This window comes from Poecilia reticulata, chromosome 2 (genome assembly GCF_904066995.2).
Source record: "Poecilia reticulata chromosome 2, P_reticulata-male-v2, whole genome shotgun sequence".
In the NCBI taxonomy this organism is placed as follows: domain Eukaryota; kingdom Metazoa; phylum Chordata; class Actinopteri; order Cyprinodontiformes; family Poeciliidae; genus Poecilia; species Poecilia reticulata.
This window is the reverse complement of record NC_088831.1, coordinates 20,671,311-20,689,319: the sequence shown is the minus strand read 5'-3', so window position 1 is coordinate 20,689,319 and position 18,009 is coordinate 20,671,311. Positions and strand designations below refer to the sequence as shown.

General features: G+C 38.4%; 1 protein-coding gene and 1 long non-coding RNA gene across 2 annotated transcripts; one reads left to right on the top strand and one right to left on the bottom strand.

Moving 5' to 3' along the window:
- Positions 1 to 3,010: 3,010 nt before the first annotated feature.
- Positions 3,011 to 16,903, bottom strand: hcn5 (hyperpolarization activated cyclic nucleotide-gated potassium channel 5). The gene is made up of 10 exons (XM_008431518.3): positions 14,810 to 16,903; positions 12,650 to 12,836; positions 12,017 to 12,121; positions 11,796 to 11,933; positions 9,617 to 9,778; positions 9,382 to 9,475; positions 9,159 to 9,286; positions 8,226 to 8,372; positions 7,411 to 7,648; positions 3,011 to 5,943 (listed from the first exon to the last, which is right to left on the bottom strand). Exons 1-10 carry the CDS (start codon positions 14,992 to 14,994, stop codon positions 5,771 to 5,773), a joined length of 1,557 nt encoding a protein of 518 aa, XP_008429740.1. The 5' UTR covers positions 14,995 to 16,903; the 3' UTR covers positions 3,011 to 5,770.
- Positions 5,880 to 9,585, top strand: LOC145548973 (uncharacterized). Its single transcript, XR_014084918.1, has 2 exons — positions 5,880 to 5,967; positions 9,348 to 9,585. It is a non-coding gene; the product is annotated as an uncharacterized LOC145548973 (long non-coding RNA).
- Positions 16,904 to 18,009: the final 1,106 nt, after the last annotated feature.

Below are 18,009 nucleotides of genomic sequence, written 5' to 3'. Positions count from 1 at the left end.
AGGTTTCCCAGCAGGCATCGTTAAAATTTAATTGTGTCGGATTTTACAAGTCATCACTTTGAGAGAATCGACCTTAGGGCGGCACAGAGATTCAAAACCTTTATCGGCACACACGCACTTTGCCTCATACACACATTGTTTTTAGAACTTGTATTAAAATAAATAAATAAATGGTGACCCATGCAGGTTCAGAGTTGGGTAGTGGCTAGCTGCATTTACTCAGTTACTGAGAGACTTTTTTAGGAGGGCTGGGGGAGACTTTTAGGAATATTTTTGCTACGTTGTACTTTCTACTTTTACTTGAGTAACTTTATTATGAAGAACCACTACTCTCACTTGAGTGAAGCTTCTGGATTCTCTACCCACTGTGAGTAACTTCATGAATGAAGAGCAAGCTTGTTTTAACCAAAAGTTCACACACACACCTGCAGCGTTTGCTAAAGTTTTACATATGGAAGAACGTTACTTTTGTCGCATAATTATTATTATTTATTTGAATTATTTCCATTTTGGTCTTTAAAATACCAAGGTTTCCACATGACTTTATATTTCTGTCTACAGACTCAAGTTTTAAATATCAAATGGTTGTTTTGGTCAGTCACTCAGTACCTGGGTAGCCTTTTCAACCAAGTATTTTCTTACTTTTGAGTCACCCTTTTATACTTTTACTTGAGTAAAAATATGCTGAAGTAGCGCTACTCTTATTTCTGTGATGCTCATATGAGCAACAGAGGTGTAACATGATCTTATAATGCGAATTTGACACGACATTTTGTCAAAGCGGCCATCTTGGAAGCCGCTGGTTAGCTTCCCGAATCCATAAGTATTTATTTACTTTTCAATAAATTTATCGAGATCTGATATCTGCAAATTGACTAAGGTGTTACTGATGACTCACTTTCAAAAACACAAGCTATTCGTCAGAGGTTAAAGGTCGTAATGGCGTCTTGTTTTGGAGGCTGTCGATTCAAACAGTTTTGCAGGAAGGATATGAAAGTCTCCGTATCTGTTAACGCATTAAAATGTAAATTCGTTTTAAACGTGAAAAAAATCGTTACATTGAGGCTGAATCTTAATAACTTGAAGAAGCAAGAACCGTCTTTGACGCTATCCTCCTCAACCTAAACGCGTCTATGAGAGGAACAATGAGGAACACAGCTGTTCAAGAGAAAACCTCCGGTTTCCAGACCAAAAAGATAAATGTGACAGAAAACATTTGGGTCCTCTGGGGAAAGGAGCTCGCTGCATCCGTGTCCTCAGAGTGAAAATAAAAGGAATATTTAGATCATCTGCGCCTCAACCTTGCAAGAAGCTGAGCTGGCAAATATTTTGCCAGCTGAGGGGAAGAAAAAAAAATGTATTCCTTCCCCAACTCGAAAAAAAAGAGTGAAATTAATGAGCCAATGGCTGATTGACACCAATACTAAACCAAAAAATACAATGATATTAAAAGCCTGAATGTAATTTACACTGTAAATCCTAGTTCAACGCAGGTCAAGGCATAAAAATAACCACACAAGTGATGTTATTATGTAAGAAACGAGTGATCACTGAGGTCAGTTTCCTCTGAAGTGACCGCTCACATTAGGCTGGGTCTGCGTGTGTCGCTGAGGGGGAACCGCACAACGACAGACGGACTGGTTTTCAACGCATACACCAGAATTTTCTTATTTTATTATTGTATTTTCTTTTCTTTTTTTTAGATTATTTGTTTTCATTCACTGCTGCTAAGAAACATTTCTAAACCCCCAAACTGAAATGAGTCCAGAGTGCTTTTAATAAGGGGCTTAGGGCGGAGAGAGCCAAAGTTGATGGATTAACGTTAATGCTGAATGAGGCAGAAAATCGGACTGAAATTAGGGAAGAAGGAATGGTTTGGTTGTGTGCTGCTCTTTTGAGGGACTAGATGTTGTCTGCATACATACGTAATTTAAAAAGAAAATGTATGTCAATAACTAACCATCACGCACCGTGAGCATCGTGCTATTTTCTTAAGCAGGAAAGCTAGAGACGGGGACGGAGACAATCAGCCTAAACATGCCAACCAATGCAATGACAGACGTGTTACAAAAGCCTATAAGTTCAACTTAGAATCTGTAGAAATCCTTTAAAAATCACCATCCGTGGATCCTCTCTGTCCAGTTTGAATGCTGCAAAAACACTAAATCTCACCAAGTATTTTTGGTCTAGTTTCTAGTGCAAACATCTCAGTCCACTTGAAATAAGACAAAACTGACTTACAAGTTACTTCTCATTAAGATTAAGGAGCTTGTTTCCAGTCAATAATTCCTTAACATTGGTGAAAAATGCTAATTCCACTGGCAGACTATTTCAGCTCTAACAGGACATTTTGCCCATGTTTTAAGTGAAATAATTTGGAACTTTTTTTAATCAATATTAAGGAATTCTTGACTTAAAATGAGCTTCTCTATGTTGCCGAAAATGACTGAAAAATACTAGGATATTTTCAGTAAAAACTAGACCAATAATACTTGGTAAGATTTTGTGTTTTTTCAATGTAGTACACCTATCACACATAGATATTCCAGGGTTTTTGCGTATAGTCCGGTAAAGTGACTGCGACTGCACACAATGTCGATTCAAGGAACTGAATACATAAAATGTGGAAAACCACGTACCGTCTTCCACTTCTGAATCATGTGCTACTTTATTTTAGTCTGTCACGTAAAAAACATCAATGTCTGGGTGTGCTGTGGTGGCGCAGGGGTTAAGCACAACCCACATATGGAGGCCATAGTCCTCGACGCAGTTGTCGCAGGTTCAATTCCCGGCTTTGGTGACCTTTGCTGCATGTCTTCCCCCTTCTCTCCTTACCCACTTTCCTGTCAATTAACTATTGAATAAAGGCCACTAGAGCCAATAAAACCTTAAAATAAAAATAAAAAAATCAATGTCTGTGGTTGTAACATGGAAAACAGCTGAAGAGGAGCCACAGATATTCGTGCAAAGCTACACAAATAATTGGACAAGCATGAGAAAACATTTAGAGTTCAGATAGGTTCCCTTTATTGCTCTAGTTCAGACAAAATAAAACAGTTTACATAAATTAAAGGAGTAATTACAAATTCCAAAAACATTACATCCATTCTTCTAAGAGGCATCCGGACTGTTATATCCTGTGCACTTATGGTAATTAGCCTTGGATCTCCATCTTTGCCCCGACGTTGAGGTAATAAATACAGATCATATCTGGAGGAAAGAGAGAAGTCAGCAGACCTACGGCTAATCTGAAGGAGACCAAGATATGCATAATCAACCCCAGTTCTACTGTAGTAATATTTGTCCCTAAAGTTAAGGCCACTTTTTTACAAAGAAAAAAGAAAAAGTAGAAAGGACAAACAGACCCAGGTAGTCTATTGCTAATGAGGTTAAAGAGAATAAATGGACGTAAAAAGTCAGACGTAGCTTAGATATGATCCACACCTGCTTTATCTACAAGAGATGGCCATGTTCGTTGAATATGCATGGAAACCATGGATGTGCTCCGGTCAAACTATTCTCCAGAAGTGCTTCAACAACATGGCAAAGTGCAAACACTGTCAAGGGAAACAGTGGCTAAAAAAAAAATCTACCGTCCACCTTAGCTTTTTTTGATGTTGTTAACAGTAAACGGCTTCCAGCTCCAGTTTGGGTCTTTCAATCAGACTAAGCTGACCTTCAGCGTGAAGGTCTCCGCAGCGCTTTGTTCTGCAGGGCGGAAAAACACAGGAAGCGCTGATTGTTTGTTCGCTTTGCTTCACCTTGGACATGGACAGGTCCAGCCTCATGTGGGAAGCCCATTGATTTCTCTGTATTTTTGTTCTCACTTTGCTGTTTGGCGTCTGTAATAAGATACAACATTGACTTTACTGGGGTTTTTGGGTAAAGCGACGGCTTAGATGTATGTTGGAGAAAATAAATAAATTACAATCTGACATCAAACGAAACCCTCAGCGGTCACTGTGCGACTGTTGCTAGGTGACGACATTAAACCTGTATGCCAGTCATTAGCAGGAATGCCATGTTCATTTTCAATATTTAGTCATGCATTTGAACTGTTCTCTTTTTTCCCAGGGGGCGATAACCATGCAATAACGTCAATGGATTCTAAAAACAAGACTTTGTCTGAATTTAATGCAACTTTTTAACATCGGTTGCTAAGAAGCCACACTTTTTTCGTATCAGCAAGGTCCTGGGATAATTCTGGATATGACAGTCAATGTAACTGGTATATTTAAATGAGTAGCTGGATTTTAAACACACTTTTTTAAACGAGTGAAATTCTTGGCTGTTCCTCACATGTTGTCCATGTTGACTTAGTTCAGTTTATTGCTGTATTTCAAGTCATAAAAGTAAAAAAAAAGCATATTAGTAGGTAAAAAATGAGCAAAAAGAAAAAATATATACATCTACTTATGTATACATAATAATGTACATAAATAACAAAACGAGCTGCTCCATGTCCGCTGAGAGGAGCTGTGAAAATATTAAGGGCTGAATTACGCCAGAGCCTCGCTTATGGCTACAAGAAGAGTGTGGTTTCCCTGCAACTCACTAAAACATCTTTAAACCCAATGTTAGCGCAAACAGTTCTTTAATCTGCGTCCAGATTAAATTTGCGCATCATTCAAACCTGCACTTAATTTCTACGCTTAGGTTTGAGTGAAACGGTGTTCCTGCGAAGAGTACGTGGTGAAAACGTAATTAAAAGAATAATGTCTTCACTTTCTTAAAATAATGGCCTAAGTCTTTTTTTTTTTTTGCCAAACTACAAAATAAAAATCTGATTTGGCAAAAAATGACTTATTATTTTAGGAAAGTGACAATATAATAATAATAATAATAATAATAATAATAATGTAAAACAATAAAAAAAACGTATTGACATTTCACGAGTCAATAGAGGGAAAGCAAATACAACTTAAGAGGAATTGAGATTTTTTTTTTTTATTAGTTAGAACGGTAAATATGGAAACATTTTGTTTCAATTAAAGTTGTGAACAATCTTGACAGTGAGATGAAATTAACACTAAATCTAAATCTGTTTCTGCTCTTAAAAGAAATCTGAAAAAAATCATTACAATGAAGCAATATGCCACTGAATAACTTGATGTTTTCCTGTGTATTTTTTGTGTACATTTGAACTATTGTCTGAGTTGAATAGCTAATTTTCTCTTTATGTAAATCTGCAGAAATATTATAAGTTTATTCCATGCCCTCCTCCTTTTCATTCTTGATTTCTTTCAGTTGTTACACGAATTGGGAATGAAATACAGAAGTGAAAAAAAATATATATATAAAATTTATACTCATAATAACCTCTGACCTGCACTGTGCCTGTTGTTAACCACCCATATGAGACATCCATGGTTATGAAATGAACACTTTTTTCTCCATTTAGTATAAATACTAAATGGTATTTATACTACATTTTCCATAAGTTTCAGCTCCAAAACGTGACAGGAGAGAATAAGTTCCTACGTATTTTTGTTTTTGCAATAAACAGCAATAGTTCAGCAAAAAAAAAAAAAAAAGGCAAAACACCCCAAATGCCCTATATATTGAGGTCTTTGTTTGGTGTAGATAAATAGAGGATGAGAAGGCAAAAACTCTACATAGTCTTGTAGCATTTAAAAGGTGCTCAACTTTCATTCATGTGCAAAAAACTCTTCACTGGCTCTCCTTTAGCCATCCAAATGCCCCGGAAGTGCATAGGGTTAGATTCGGATTCTTTCGCAGAAAAAACAGTTCATACTTTTTTTTTTGTATCTTACACAACTTCGCCGTCGGCGTTGACGAGGACCATCTTTTCTAGGTCCTTCTTGATGTCCGGAAAACTCCGAAGCGCCTCCTGAAAGTCGTCCCAGGACAAGGAAAAGCACTGGCAGTCGGTCAGCGCCTTCACTGTGGCCAGATGCTTGCCTTTGGTCAGCACGCACGTCTCTGCGGACACACGGGGCAAAAAACGTAAGGCTAATGAGCGCGCGAGCCTTAATGACAGAGGGAGCCGGAGAGCTCCAACGGTTAATCTGAAATTAAAACGAACAGACGTTAGCCGTTAGCTCCGACGGGCTCCGGTGCCAACTGGACTGGGACGGGTTCCAGCCTAAAAAGCCACTGAATTAAGCAAATGATTTAAAGTACAGAGGAGGGAGGGAGGAGAGGAACGAAGGAAGAAGAATAAGAAAAAGTCACTATATGTGATCAAGCTGCCAAATGGAAAAAAGAGGAGGTTTCACAGCGAAGCTTGGAACTGCCAAAGCCGAACATAAATACAAGGACCAACTGGCATTTTCAAAAACGCATTTGTCATGCTCAGAAACACATTTTGTAAAGACAGAACGCCCTGTGACAGTAACTCAACTGCGGTTCTGCCAAAATACAGTCACAAAAGTGCCAAAAAAAGCAACAAAGAAATAATTTAATTGGTTTTTAGGTACTATTAAATGTCACAGTGTTATGATCAAAATGAAATTGGAAGCAATACATTTAAAACGCCTTAAAAATGTCATATTTTGCTATGTGACCATGAAATCAGATTGAACCCTGTTTACTCTGATAACCTTAAATGAAATACAATCTGTTTTCACAAGCCACCTAATTAGTAGGGATGCACTGATCCACTTTTTTTTTTACTTCTGATATACAGATATCTGAGGATTCGAATCGGCCGATCCGATACAGAAAATCTTTTCTGAATTTACTTAAAACATAAATTCTTTAAAACACAGACATGAATACAGAACTACAAATTTATGCGATAACCCTGCACCAGTACAGCACACTTAGATACACCAATGGCAAACACAGGTTTGGTCAAGCATATAAAAACAATACAACTTGAATTTCTTCAGTCAGTGCAATTAGCAACATAACTAAAGACACTGAAAAATGACAAACACAGCAAATTGACTAAGTTGGTCAAACATGTAAAAAATAAACTGCAACAAACCTTTCAAATGGTTCAAAAAGTAACCATTGAGACTTTTAATGCAAAGTTGCTCTAAAAGTTGCATTGAAAGTCCATTAAAAATGCCAACTTTGCATTAAAAGTGTCATTATTTACCGAATGACACTTCATGGCAACAGTCATAGAACTTCATAAAGACTCCTTCATGTTCATGACAGGTGTTATCTCATGTTTATGACAGTGTCATGTCAGTCTTATGCACACCCCTCCAAATATAGTGTTACCAAAATGTGTCTTTTTCCAAGTAAATATCAAGTTTATTAAGTTATTGTGTTAAACGTTTTAAAAAGGACAGCTATAAACAGAATAATAATAATTGCTGTAGTGAGTTAATAGTGATGACAATGTGGGAAAGGTCAAATCTTATTTTACAAATGACTAAATATACAATTTGAAGTTCTCCGAATGTAACCAGAGATGTGGAACAAATTGAAGCATACCTCCAAAAAAGTCTCCGTCGCAGAGCTCCCTCTCGTACGACTCGGTCTCCATCACGGCCTCTCCGTGATCGATGAAGAACATGCGATCGCCCGGGACGTTCTGTCGGACAATGACGTCTCCCTCCTGGAAAACCTCGTAATGTAGTTTGAGGAGGACATCGTTGATGAAGGTTTCCTCTCTGTTCTGAAACATCGGTACTTTCTTCAGCAGCTTGCTGCACATCACCATCAGGACTTGCTGGGAAAGAAAAGAAAAAAAATTGATTACCCATGTTGGGGTTCATTAGGAATGTAAGGATCCAAACACAAAGTTAGACAATTAGTATATGTAGACTCAGGGTTTTCCTGAGTGTATTATAAGCCTGGCGGGCCACCAGACTTTACTTGTGCCCCCACCAGGCTAAACATTGCTTTTTTTTCCCCTTTTTTTTTTAAAGTTTTTAAAATGTTTGCATTTTTTAAGACTTTATAGTTGGTGTTCAGGTATTAATCTCTCAAGCTTTCAATAACACGTGATTATCAAGTGGTATTTTCAAATTTTCTGTCAACTTTAAACATTTTTTAACTCAAAAACACGACCAGCCGCTGGATGAATGACTGCTCTAACACCCAACCACCGGGGTTAGCAAGTTTTCTGGGGGAAACTTTGCATCTATATTACAGATAACAAGGTTTTGTAGCTCATGCATCACTTAGTCTATACCTTAAATACAAATTAGTGACTTAGAGTAAAAAATTTCATTACAATAACTTAGCAAAAGTGTCAAAATGTATCCCAGTATGTTTAGGGATAGTTGTGTATTGATGAGGTTTACCTCTTTGAGTGATGATGATATCGTGTCCATTATGTATTTCTCGTCGAACCATTTCCCTCCGTAGCGAGCTTGGTAGTAGTTGCTGATGCGAAGCTGCAACTCTGGTGGAAGCTTCATGAAGGTCATATAATGCTCCAAGCGACTCATCTGTGGAAAACCCCCCCACAAAAAGTATGAAATTCCATAGCATAATGCTTAAAGGACTCCAAGATTCATATATTAGAACTAGGAAATCTAAAGTATGAAAATTTTTTCTGTAACGGTCCAGCATGCTGAAAAATATTTTTGTATGTCTGAGCCAAATGAAGGAGAGAGTGTTTAACAACTGCAGTTTGATTATCACCACTTTAACAATTTTATCTACAGAACCTGCAGAATTGGCTAAACATGCTAATAAACATGTTGTGAAAAAATTAGCACTGTGTAAACTTGCTAAACATGTCGATGTTCACTTTTGAAGAGTGACTGAATGGTTTGGGTAGCAGAATTATTTTAGCACTCACAAATATGGCAAAGAGTAACTCCCACTTCTCATTCAGTCTGCTGTGGTATAAGTGTTTGTGAGCAAACTGATTCCTATTCAAGTCATTGTGGATTTTATTTATATTATATTCTTTAAATATACATGTATGATTTTATTATGGTCTGTAAGTTGTGTTGTTTTGTTTTTAATCTAAGTACTTACAGTCTGTGAAAGCAGTTTGAACTGAATTGAATTATGGAGCATGTCTTTAGTTTCCACAGACATAAATGTATTTGCTGATAAAAATGTCTAATTATTTTGTTTGCTAGATAAATACTCCAATAAGCAGGGACTAGTTATTTATTGTAGCTATATCAAGTTTCCGTACTAATTTATATATGCATCACAAAAAAACATGGTACAATAAAGGAGAGCCAGCAACTTTACTCGCTAAAGGCTAGTATAAGGACCTTGCTCTTATATTCCTTGGCTGCTGGGTCAAGGTTGGCGATCATGGTTGTAGCGTTGGCTACGAGGATGGTGTACATCATGCAGCCAGACACCATGCTGACCATGACGATCCACATCTCTATGTAATCTGGAGAGCAAAAGAACTAGTTAGAACCTTTGGGTACTTATGTGTTGTTTTTTTTTTAAAGTGTGAGATGCCTGAAGAAAAAGGGAGCGCCTGACTTGTTGGAGCATCCATGGATCCATAAGAGAGAGCAATCATCTGGGAGAGAGCTCGGAAAACTCCCCAAGAGTATTTAACGATGACTGTGGAGTTCTGAAAGAAATAAGGCAACGTTGATATATTGTAACCCATTAGCCAAACCACCAAGTCACCAAGAATCCACAGAACTGTCCCTCTAATTTAATAAATCCGTCACCCTGTTCTGTCTGTACATTTGGGGAAAGGTTTGGTTACCATCAGGTTTTCCTTCCGAACCCAGCAGTCGGTGGGAAACTCCTCCAGCATGGGGACGAAGTACTGGATGCAGCCGTTCCAGTGACACAGCAAAAAAATCATCATGAAGAGAGACAAGATGCGGAAGAAGAGCCGAACTACCTCCAGGTTTGCATTTGACACCTGCCGAGAAGACACGACACGAAAGAGTGAATTTTATTGAACATACATGAAGTTTCTAGTATATCTACAACTTGTCATCAAGGCATCAAACTGCTGCGGTCATATTGGCTAGGCAAATGCCGCAAGTAATGTTTCCCATGTGTTTTAGCCGATAATCTGCATGGCAGCGGCAAACACAGGGAAAAGCATAGAAAAGCAGGAAGGACCTAAAAGAATTTGGGTAAAAACTTGAACTCTACTTTAAACAATTCATCAAACAAACATTAGAATTACATCTTCTTCTGGGTTAGTACGAGTTCTGGCTTCACTGCTTCGGTCAGCAGTTCAATCAAATGACAGCTGTACGACTGAATAAGGCAGAGCAAGAAACGGGAGAGGTCAGACGATCACCTGGTCTGCAAACAAAAAAACAGTTTAGTCAGATTACCCAAACAACTTAATTTACACCTAAATAAGTAATGATCCTCATCAGTCAGGAAAATGGTTCAAACAGACATAAACCTACAGGGCCAAATGGATGCCAATCCAATATTCAGCTTGTCAATCTGACTCCATTTAATGTACTTATTTAATAGAAACACTGCTTGGTAAAATGATAATTAATAGCGGTGCACCGATTGTTCGGGTGACCAACAATTGGCCGATACCCGCATGTGCAACCGATCTCCACCACCAAGCTTATTTACATTTAAATTGCCACAAAACTGCTTCATTTGGCTTTCCTATGCATTACAAGGAAACCTAAAACGCAGGTTTAAGTTGTTTAGTTTGTTGTGAACTGACTTCAAACCTTGTGATTTTTTTTTAAAGCAAAACACTGCTGTGCACATTATTTTTTGGTAAGAGACCCAAAGCGGGTGTGTAGTTAGACCTGTTGTGGCAGTTTTGTTTGTATTTAAAATGTGAAATACAACAATTTTCACATTGTTGAGCGCAATGTGAGCGCTACGTCAATGAAAAACTAAAGGAAAATATTTTTTTTGTTTGATTTAGTAGATTGGACAGCAATCTACTAAATCAATCTCTAAATATTCAATTTCATTTAAACGCAGTGGTGAGCGCTACGTCAAGTACAGTTAAAAAAGTTTTTATTGTTTCACGGGTACTGCTCAATAATGTTCTTCAATAAAATAACACTGGACCATTGAAGTTTATTGTGACCTTACAACACCTGACAGCGTCAGTTATAAAAATCTAATTGCTTGCACACAATATCTGGCTTGTACCACCCCTGAGGTGGATTCAAAAACCAGGTAAGGATTTCATGGTCTCTGTAAATGGAGAAGAATCTGGCTGGGACTGACTGAGGAAGAACTGGTTAAAGCCAGGCCTACAGACAAGGGGCTAAAGAAACCAGATATTCAGTCAGATGAAAAGATTAAGAGAAATGGTAAGAAATGCTTCATGGACTCAGGGAATGTAGGTGTCCTGAGAAGACACTTTATTAACAGCAGAAAGAAACTGACAAACAAAAGAAATGAGCCTCCACTACCTAGATAATAGCATCCAAAAAGCAAACGGCAGAAACAGTCGGTCGATTGTTGATTTTGCCAACAAAGCTCACCAACCAAAGTGTCATCTCTTAGGGAATCGGCATAGAGAAGGAAAGATTACGTCTTTTCACACCTTCTCCTTCAATGAGTTTTCAATTGCTTATCGCAACAGGAAGAGTACAAACACCATACATACATACATACACATGACTTTCCACCATGGCTAATCAAATTCAAAATCAGATTTTGAGTTTGAGTTTGAACATGTCTTAATGAACTGTTTGACCATGAGTCTATAGATCTGGTCTGCCTTGGGTCATTTCCAGCTCGTTGCTAGAACAGAAAAACCTAAACTAGATTTTTCTGCAATGAACATAATGAGCACAATTAGAGATTTATGAAAACCTTCATTTATACTGTTAGCACAGCACAGCAAAAGTACTTCCAAATCTTTTAGGGCCACCCTGAATTGAGACAACTGTAAAAATAAATAAATAAATAAAAAAAATAGTTGTTGAACTTACTTTCTCAACTTCGTTGAAGAACCTGACCAGTCTGGACACTCGAGCCAGCCGGATCAAGCTGAGGATCCGCACGAACATCAGTATCCTCATCATCTTGTTGGCCTTGGATGGGTTGTCATCGTTGTGGTAGTGTAGGTCCTAGAAACGCAAACAAGGTGAGGGTTCTTTTATTGTTGTTGTTTGTTTTGCTGTAGATCGCAGGTACCTCAAAGTCCCATTACCGCAAACAGCAGGATGTATCCGATGGGGAAAGCTGCTATGACGTCCGGGATGAACCATGTCCTCAGGTAGCTGACTCTGATTTTTTTGATATCCAGAATAGCTTCCTGAAAGAGAGGACGGAGACCGGATGTGAGTCTGTGCCATGAACCGATTTAGAGTGTTAACACTCCGTCTGATCCGATATTTAGGGAGTACTTTGAAAATAAACCGTCATGCTGGATTGGATTTGTATGTATTATTCATACAGAAGACTTGCATGAATGTCAGAAGTTCATAGAAACTGACTAAAAAAATAAAAAAGTAATCCAGATGAAATCCAGATGTCTGTGTTGAAAAACATCACAGACGCACCATTCATGATTAGCAAGAACTCCGTGATTCGGGGAAAACAAACGGGATATTGACAGAAGGACGCTTAATTGGAAACGTTATATGCTCATTATAATCCCCCGTTATAAAACCGCACAGCAGGTGCCAATGTTGCCCGTATTTTAGGATGGGAGGTTAATCTAGCCTTTCGTGTATTGAGTGGATTACAGATGGGACGGGGATGGATTGCATGAGCCCGTCGGTGAGGGGATTATCTCTCCGTCCAGATTGTGTCTGAAAATAGAGCGGGCGGCCGCTCTCACCTCGGCGTCCTCCGTTATGATGCCCATCCGGAAGTTCAAGACCACGTCCATCAGAAACAGCGTGTCCGAGAACACGTTGAAGCTCTCCCACGCCAGCCCGCTGTCGCCGTCCAGGAAGGCGATCTCCATGGGAATCCCGATCAGGTTCAGGAAGGTGATGGCCATCATGACCATGATGTAGTAACTCCTACAGGAGGGCAGATGCGGAAGTTAAAAAAAACAACAACTAATTATTTTTCATTTTATTTATTTGTCTTTCTGAGACTTGAAACTTTTATGGAGCTTAAGCTAAATTCTCATGCTTGAAGTTGGTAAAACAAGCCGCATTATGCGCCCTAAACACTGCGATAATGTAACTGCACATCCCGTCAGCCGGGCTTAAATTGCCTGGCTCCAATTACTCCGCTCTCTGATCCCAGAGGTTTTGTTCTCTCTCTGCTTTTGCTTTGTTTACAGACTAATAACAACCTATAGATCTAAAAGAAAAATGAAAAAAAAGAGAAGCGTTTCCTGTTTTCTAATATTTCTGTATCAGCTTAAGAAAAAGGTTCAGATTTTTTGTTGTTTTATTTTAGGTATCTCTTTTTATCCGTTTATCTTGTCTGACTTCACATATGCAGTGCAGAGAAAATGAACTGTCGACCCCCATCCAGAAGCATTGGTACTCAGTGTTGTTTTATTGCAATGACATAACCTTACAGTGAAAGATTAGCCGCGGTTCTCCTACAGTGATCTCCATCACCACTTTTTCTCACTCTGTGGGGTTTTAAGGTAAATTTCTCCAGCCTTGTTTTGTCAGTGCTCCAGTTGCTTCAAACTTTTTTGTTTCTATTTAGTCTTGATTAGTCGAGCAGCTGCTTTCCCTGTGGTCATTTTCTGATCTGAAAAGAAAACATCCCATTTTTAGCAATTTCTAAGAGAATTAAAGTTTTTTGTCATGATATGTTAATGGCTCAGGGATTATTATATTGATTCAATCACTGTGCGTCAACACATTAATCAACTGAAGTATATTCGCTGTAAGGGGATTGTCATAGGGGCAACTAATTGTGGTGCCTTTTTTTCAGATGAAAAAATATTAAAATTAGATTTTTTTTTTGTCATTAAATAAACATAATTAAAAATGTGTATTTTTCAAAATTGAAAATAGATTTTTTTTTTTTTACAACTTTTTTGGAGGATTGCTAATCAGTTTGCTGTGAAGGTTTAATAGCAAAGATTTAATGAGGAAAAAAGAGACAAATAAATGTTCCAAAAACAAGAAATAAGTGTAAAACACGTTTTAAAAACAAGTTTTAAAAAAATGTTTGAAGTACATTATAACATACTGTATGTTTGACACATTAATACATACATCATTATGGTAACTATTGCTGCGTAGGAAGCAACATAAAGTACAACCAAAATTGATAAAAACTAAAAATTTGATTCCTTAATTCCCTCTATATAATGAATCCACTGTAACAACCTAAAAGTCAGTCTGGTATTGTGGAACTAAAACAACTGAACCTGTAGTGTCTAGATTTTCACACTATTACAGGATCTGAAAAACGAATCAAGTGCTGGATGGTGCTGGTTTAGTGTTCATGCCAAATGTTTGAAACATTTTCAAACAGCATTACTTGGGGGAAAAAAAAAGTCGAGGCAAGCTGTCAGTCAGCTGTGCTCAGCAGCAGGTTGGGGAGGGGCAACTTTAGAATAGAATAGAAAAGAACACACTTTATTGATCCTCTAGAGGAAATTGATTATTTGTTGACATCCAAAGTGTTAAATATGAGTAAATACAAATATAACAATAAGTGATATAAATGTATATAAAAATAAATATATCTATACATGAGTAATCCAAATATGACTTAATATGAAATAAATAAAATAACAACAAGCATGCGCATGGAAATAATCTACAAATAAATCTATAAAAACGTACATTAAAAGACTTTTTGCATAGTGACTTCAGCTGATTCCCTCCCATCTCATTAAAGAAACTTTAAATGTCAGTCCAGTTTTAATTTGAAATAATTTTTTTTCACCTAATTGAAATTAAAAATAGTTTCTAATAGTTAGACAATCTTCTCTATTGTCGTTCGTTCCTGCTTTTCATTCTGAGCATCGTAAGTGATAGACGTCCCGAGTCGCAGCACTGCGTGTCTGAAGTACCTCATGGGGCTGAAGGGGTGAATGACGAAGACTCCGCTCTCCAGCTGGCGCTTGCACTCCTTCTCCACGGCCACCTCGCTGCCGTACACGTACAGGGACTGCCTGTTCAGCTGCGGGAGAAGCAGAGCTCTCCATCCACAGGTGGCCTTGGTAAATCCTGTGGTGGGACCTTTGAATTTCTCCATGGACACTCCTCAGTTCCCTCCGATCAGTCGAAAGCACGGGTCATCCTACCAACCCACCGCTCGCCCCACAGCTGCTCCTTCTCGGGAGAACTGCGTCTGACTCCAGCAGTCCCAGCCTCCCTCCTTTGGTCGCAAGGTGTTTTTCACATCCAGCCTCCTGGACTAGCTGAAGCTGAGTGGAGCGCGAGTGGATCCTCCCGCCTCTCCTGCTCAGTCCCTCCCTCTCTCCTTTTCCTCCCTCTCCTCACCCCGGCCCTGTACGCCTCCCATCTCATCAACTATTCAGTATCTGTGTCTCATCCTCAAATGAATCAAGCCATGTCACGAGGACATGTCCAGCTCGCATTAATACTAAGGACAATGGTGGGTGAGAACGTCACACACACACACTCTGTCATGGGGACCAGGCATCTGGCAGTGTGTGCAGGGACGGTTCAGTCTGGGCCACGGAGCATGTAATTAAACCCTGCGCCCGGTTACCTGATGCTGTACATACAGTATCGTTGAGCCAACTCCTTGAGCATTGTTTGCATACAGCACAGTCAGAAAGAAACTCAAAAACAGGGATGGATGTGGCGTCGAGTGAAACCAGCGACTGGAAAAAAAAAAAAACATGTGTCTTGTTTCTATTCCCTTATAAAATATAAAGGGAGAAAATGAATCTGAGCCAGACAACTCTGATAAAATAAAAAATTGCATTACATAAGATGACAGCAGAATTAATCGCGAGTTCTTGACAGTGGGCATAATGAATGAACGTGTCGGGTTTTTACCCTCTGTGCTACTTTGCTTCTTGCGTAACTCCAAAGAAGAGAAAACATTTTAAACCCACGAGGATACTTTTTAAAGTCTTTAGCTCACCCGTCAGTGTCGGACGCTCCTTAAACTGCTTCCAAAGTGTTTCAACATCTCATGAATCAGGAGTTATCTCCACAGCAAACCACCGCACGTCAGGGTAGTAAACCTCCCATCACCCAACAGAATCCTGGAAGCAAGAGCGCCACAGGGTGTTGTGCTAGGCCCAGCCATGTTTAGCCCCTTCACCTGGGACTGCACCTGTAACCATCCCTACTAATACAACGCCTGAAGTTCCTGATGTGGTGGCGATCATTAGACAAAGTAATGGAGTCCACTACTGAAGCAGGAGCCACAGCATCTCATCCAAAGGTGTTTAGGCAAATCCCTACTCTGTCATTGAGGCAGAGATGGCGAAAACAGTCCGCCTCAAATTTGGAGGAACCTACATAACTGAGGACTTTGTTTGGTGATAAAACCAAAAACAGGCTGTCCTGTTTTTAGATCTGTTTCAAAAATGATACAGAAGTGAAACAGAGAGCATCCTCTGTGTGGTACGCAGGCTGTACTTCAGGCCACACAAAACAATAAAACACCTCTGTTCCAATGACTAACAGAGCTCAGGGGCTCCTCTTCCTCCAACTGGTGCTATATGAGGCGAAAACAATCAGTGTAGACCGCAGTCACCAGGTCACTCTACGTTTGTTACGTTTTCCTCAGGGAAAAGGTGCAGGGCTCCAAAAACCACAAGTTAGCCACTTAAAACATTGACTCTTCTGTCCTTAATATCTATATTTAACCGTCTATTGTTACCAAAATCATTGTATGCATTACGGTGTGTAAATTAATTAAATCCTTTCAGTTTTCCCCAATAATGTCCCAATTTTATAGATTCTAATCCAGGTCAAAAAGCTCTAAGAAAACATATTATATATATATATAAAAACTTAATCTCTGAGATAAACCGCCTACATGTTCAGGTACACTTTGTCTCTGTCTCAATGTTTGTCCCAAATACATGTTAGCCTCTTGTGACCTAAAACTGAATAAAATGCTGTATCGGCAGAGTCTGCAAAGCTTGTTAAACATTAGACTAGGATATAGTCTGTAATCTTGTTTTGGCTAGCAGATTTAAGTGAGGAACAGTGGGCTTAAAAAATAAGCTTTGAATATAATTTGCTCTTTATAGCTGTCTTTTCTGGACGTATTGGATTTCTATCTTCTTAAATTGAAAGTGTGAGGTACAACACAAAGTATTCTTTATTTGTTGCTTCATCTGTGGTTAAACAGTCACATTCAGAAGTTTGCATGCAACAATCACTGGTGCAAATTGTCATTTTTTTCAGGGTAGAAGGACAATACAACAAATAATTTATATGATTTTTAATGAGATGGAGAAACAAATATCCAAGTTATTTCTTTTTTCAATCATTCAATAAACTTGCAATGTTTTGTTTTTAAATAAAAATTAATTAGATTAGATTAAAAACATTTTCTAGGCAAATAAAATAAAAAATATTTAACCCAAAAAGCTAGAAAACTGTAAATCTTTCTTATGTCGAGGCAAATATCTGATACTCTTTTTGAACCTGCAATAATTTGTTCTCTTCTATTTTTGCTTAAATATATTTCATTTATTTGTGAGTAGGCAAAACATTTTTAATTCACAATACAATTATTTTTGCTTTTTTATTGCGAAAAAACACAATTATTGCTCATTACTTTTAAAGTCCATACTTAAATACAGCTAAACATCAGCTGTAAGATTAAGACAAGGCTGTTCACACAGGCTAAAAATTCAACCTTGAGCTTGAACTGAGCATCGGTATGCAGAGAAGACAGAAACGAAACCAAACTGAGTCTAGGGGGCGCTGTTGAGCCATGTGGCCGTGCCATTTTTAAATTCCATTGTAAAGTTTGGTGAGTTTTTGAGTATTTTAAGGTGATTCGTTCACAGAAATGTTTACATTTGAAAAACAATAAACCTTTGGAGAACTTTCGCTGCTGTGGCCTGATTATTCTGTGCAAACAAGAAAGATAAAAAAAGAAAGATATCAAGAAAGTCAGACATAAATAAAGAAATAACATGGCGCTTTCCAGATTTAGCCAATGAATCCTGCTGTAGAATACGGTATTTGCGTGCTTCTTCCCAAACAGTGACCTCAGACAAAAAAGTGCTTACGCTTCTGTCTTTCCAGAAGACGCTGGAAGCTTCCTGCA